The sequence below is a fragment of the Entamoeba invadens genome (genome assembly GCF_000330505.1).
Source record: "Entamoeba invadens IP1 unplaced genomic scaffold scaff_1105074724941, whole genome shotgun sequence".
Classification (NCBI taxonomy): domain Eukaryota; phylum Evosea; order Mastigamoebida; family Endamoebidae; genus Entamoeba; species Entamoeba invadens.
Genome location: NW_004443585.1, coordinates 4074 through 8708, shown reverse-complemented (window position 1 = coordinate 8708; position 4635 = coordinate 4074). Strand labels below are relative to the sequence as shown.

General features: G+C 33.0%; 4 protein-coding genes across 4 annotated transcripts; 3 read left to right on the top strand and 1 right to left on the bottom strand.

Annotated features, from left to right (window-relative positions):
* On the bottom strand, positions 1-308 carry EIN_275850 (hypothetical protein; the record flags this gene model as incomplete). The annotated part of the gene is made up of 1 exon (XM_004259239.1): positions 1-308. A coding segment is annotated over one exon (308 nt), but the record flags the coding sequence as incomplete, so codon positions are not given.
* Positions 309-823: 515 nt separating this feature from the next.
* On the top strand, positions 824-1666 carry EIN_275840 (hypothetical protein; the record flags this gene model as incomplete). The annotated part of the gene is made up of 1 exon (XM_004259238.1): positions 824-1666. The coding sequence occupies one exon, from the start codon at positions 824-826 to the stop codon at positions 1664-1666; it is 843 nt and encodes a 280-aa protein (XP_004259286.1).
* A 309-nt stretch (positions 1667-1975) lies between these two features.
* On the top strand, positions 1976-3358 carry EIN_275830 (hypothetical protein; the record flags this gene model as incomplete). The annotated part of the gene is made up of 1 exon (XM_004259237.1): positions 1976-3358. The coding sequence occupies one exon, from the start codon at positions 1976-1978 to the stop codon at positions 3356-3358; it is 1383 nt and encodes a 460-aa protein (XP_004259285.1).
* Positions 3359-3607: 249 nt separating this feature from the next.
* Positions 3608-4159, top strand: EIN_275820 (Rho GTPase, putative; the record flags this gene model as incomplete). The annotated part of the gene is made up of 1 exon (XM_004259236.1): positions 3608-4159. The coding sequence occupies one exon, from the start codon at positions 3608-3610 to the stop codon at positions 4157-4159; it is 552 nt and encodes a 183-aa protein (XP_004259284.1).
* Between the last annotated feature and the right edge of the window lie 476 nt (positions 4160-4635).

The following is a 4635-nucleotide window of genomic DNA, read 5'->3' as shown; positions in this document are numbered from 1 at the left end:
GCAAGATGTTCGGCAAGACATCTGTCACTGTTGTAGTAATAAGTCTTTGATGTTGAGAACACTGGCAATCTTTCTCTCACAATGAAGCCAGATGTCAATGTAGTGTCGTGTGTGAGTGTTGTGCATGAGTCGCCTGTGTGTTTGTGTGCAGTCTTCCAGTCACGAGAGAGTGTGTACTTGTAGTAGTGTTGTCTGCCTTTGTAACACCTATCAACAAGTGATGCGTGGAATTCTACTGTTAAATCGCTTGACATGATGTAGAGACCATGTGCATTGAGTGCAAACAGCAAAAGTGTCAAAAGAAGCATTGTACAAATGTTGGACTTGTTTGGTTTGTTTGCTTTTAAGTTTGACAGCACTTCGTGTGGTTTGCTGTTTGTTTTGGATGAACCAATTTCGATTGGTCACTTGCAGTGCTGTTGCCGCGGGTTCATCGTTTTCAAAGTCAACAACATGCAACAATTTTGTTTCAAGTGTAAAATTTGAAAATAACAAAGAAAAACATGAAATGGCAGTCCATCACTTTTTGTGCGAAAAATGAAATTGTTTTGTTGTTGTTGGTTCATTCTTTCAACAAATGTTGTTAAAATAACAAACGAAGACAAACAGCAACATAACATAATTCATCAAGAAGGTTGAGAGGGCAATTTGCATTGAATCGAAAACATTGAGACATGCAATATCACCAAAATAGAACGAATAACATTTCAACTTGTCAAGTCAACAACAACAACAAATGGTTTTGTGTTTTGTGTTTATCAAATGTTGTATCAAAACTTGTAATATTGAAATATTAACAAAGAACTTGACATTGACCAATCAAATGAAGATTCTTGTTGATGTGTTACGAATGTTGAGAAAATATTTCAGCACAACATTTGTGGCTTCATCTCTTATCAATGAAATATGTGAATGTTGTGTGAGAGGTCATGGTGATATTGTGTTGCGGGTTGTAAAGCAGAAGATGCGAGGTACCAATGACAACAGAGTGAAAGCACTTCTCCTTTCACATTTCATTGCAACACAAACAAACTACAAGCTGTTCAAACACATCAAAGTAACAAAATGGAAGTTGTGTGAATGTGAAAAGAACACAACATTTGCAATGGAAAGCAAAGAAGTGCGGTGTTTGTACACAATTTACTCACAATATGTTGTGCACTTCCACGAGTTTAATAGCAATTATAACGATTATTTAAACAACTTGAAAATAACACAAAACAACACAACTAACAAAGTTGATATTCACGCAGACAGAAATGAAGATGTTAACATGTTTAACATAATGAGAAAAAGTGCAATGCGGCTGTTCTCAATTTGTGATTTCTTCATGACCACATTTATAGAAGGGAAGTCAACCAACACGTTTTTGAAAATTGCCGTGTCGATGTGTTATTGTGATATGAAACGTCTTTTACAAGTTGTATCAACGTGCATAAAAATTGAAAATCGAATGTCAAATGACAACACAAAAGACAATGATAAAACATTTGGAGTTGAATACATGAGATGTCGAATGTATTGGATCACACAACAGCTTTCAATAGAAGGTGTTGGAATTGTTTTGAAGACAACACAAACACAAAAAGTGAAATCAAAACAATTCAAAGTTCACTTGAGAAAAACAAACAACAAAAAGCACATCAAACGGGGGTTTCCAAGATGAAGTCAAAGTTGTTATATGTTATGTTATAATTAATTATTATGTTCTATCAAAGATGAAAATAACACAATTGGTATAATAGTTTAAAATGAAAGTTTTGCATCATTGAAATGAAAAATATAAAAAGTTTTTAATAATTTAATAAAATTAATAAAATTTATTATAAAATTATTAAAATATAAAAATGAACCAATGATTTATAATCATTAATATACTATATATTATACTATAATAATACTATACTATCTAATAAATCTAAACTTGAATTAATAAATTAATAAATAAATCAATAAAATAAAACAAATAAAATAGATGGGGTGTGACGAATACATCAATGTGTATGTCCGCGACTTTGAGACGACAGCTGCAAACGTGACACTTCTTGAAAATGCACTGAGTGAGCTGTGTGTTCACCGCAGTTGTGTAGTTTTGATGACGCATGGCGCTGTTTTTACAACGACTCTGAGTGACCTTCAAACGATCATGACAGCGCCAACGCTTCAAGTCTTCACGATGTGCCCATTGTATAGAAGTGTCCATCGCAGTGCATTGGAGTACATTATATTCACCAATTGTGTTCTCACAAAGGAGATAGTTGATTACTTCATGCAGTTCAGTGTTGTTGTGAGTAGTCTTGCCAACGCGTCGTTTAGTGTTCTTCTTGACAAACGGCTTTCCGCACAGGTGCAACGTCATTGTGATGATTTATTTGTCACTCCTCCACAATTTCGAAGTGAACAGATCGGATTTGGTCTTCGTGTTGTTCTTCCACAAGTTGCCATCACACGAGAGTTGTTCGACTATTTTGCGTCTTTTGGGTGTGTCGTCAGTTTTCATGAAAAAGTCGCAATTAAACACAACAGGCGAGTTCTTCATGTTGCGTACAACACGAGAAGTGATGCTGAGAGGTGTTACAGCTGTCTGTCTGTCGGTAATGTGTTTGGTGAAAGGTGTCCCGTCACGGCGAGTCGGGTGTATATAGTAGAGAGTGACTTGAAGGAAGTGTGTGAGTCTGCCATCACCAGTGAGTTGCTGTGTGCATTTCCAAAGGAGTGGCGACTCGACGACATCAATGGCGAAATCTTCAGTGTTTTTGCACAGAACATCCGAACACCATCATTTCTTGAGAAACTGCGAAAAACACGAATTTTTGTGAATTGCGAGAAGGAAGAGATCTTTGGCATTGTCGATTTCTTGAACGCAAAAAACAACACAAAGTCGTCAAAAAACAGTTCAACTGCAACGAGTGAACACGACATGAAATACGAGAAGTACAACACAATGCAAATAATCGTCAACATGAAGAATGGCGTCAATGTTGTTGGATTTGGAAATGCAGCAAAAGTGTATGTCGTCGCAGACTTCGAACAAATTGTGCTTGAAACAACATTCAACCAAATTTTATTCACAAAATTCCACGAAAACAGATTCATGGCACTCGCTTTCAAAAAATCAAAGAAAATCAAAGCACAAGACGACAAGACTGTCTATGTCGGCAATGTCAAAGATAACGACAACGGTGCTGCCGTTGCTGAAGCACTCGGTCACTTTGGGAGAATCATGACACTCAACGTCGTCAACAGAAAAGACAACTCTAAAATCGCCTTTGTCGGTTTTTACAATAAAGAAGACGCACAAAAAGCAATCGACAAAAACAGACTCCAAAATGGTTTGTTTGTTGCACCTAAGAAATAATTTCGTGTTGGTATTGTTATTTTTAATGTTGTATTTTAATGGTATCATTGTAATCAAACAACTGTTAATTTAAACCGGTTCTATTGTTTTAATGTCATTTACTGATGTATCTATTTACCAAACACCATCTTCCCGTTTACTTAAATAGAGCATACTATATCAAATCACTATTTTACTATTAATTTAATTATTCTATTTATAAAACATGTTTTGTGTTGATCTTTCTCAATAATCAGAAAATCCAATTCAATGAAAACAATCAAATGCACTGTTCTTGGCGATGGTGGTGTTGGAAAGACATCTCTAATTGTCACATACACAACAGATGTGTTCCCAGATGAATATATACCAACATGCTTTATTGACTTCGGTAAAATAGTCTTAATTGAAAAAACACCTGTCGATTTAAAGTTGTGTGACTTTGCAAAGTATACAGACTATGACAGAATAAACCGACTCATAGATCAAAATACAGACGTGTTTGTACTGTGCTTTTCGTTGGTATCACACACATCACTCGACAACATTGTCACAAAGTGGAAACCAGAAGTTGCTTACAAATTCCCAAACGTGCCGTGTCTGCTTGTTGGTACGAAACTTGATTTAAAATATGACATATACACCATCAACAAACTCACTACAAAAGCAACACATGTAATAACAACAGAAGAAGGGCTGGATGCTGCAAAACGCATTGGAGCTTACAGATACATTGAGTGCTCTGCTTTGAGTCAAGTAAACTTGGAAAATGTGTTTAATGAAGCAATTAAAATAGTCTTGGCTCAAAAAAGTAACAACTAAAAATATAAAACAATAAACAATCAATGTTTTGTTGTTTGAATTATTTTATTATTTTGTAAATCACTGTTAAACTATTTTAGAGCGAGTCTATCAAAAAGTCATTTTTTCAAAACAATAAAATTGCCTTTTTGAATAATTAACATTTAAATTGTATTATTTTTACAAATCTAACACAACAACTTTTTCATGATGTGATTCATATTATTTGGTTTTTATTTTATTCAATAATTTTTGTTATTTTCAATGTTTTTTTTATTAAAACAAATATAAAAATACTATTATATAAACATTTTATTATTATTATTATTATTATTATTATTATTATTATTATTATTATTATTATTATTATTATTATTATTATTATTATTATTATTATTATTATTATTATTATATATATATATATATATATATATATATATATATATATATATATATATATATATATATATATATATATATATATATATATATATATA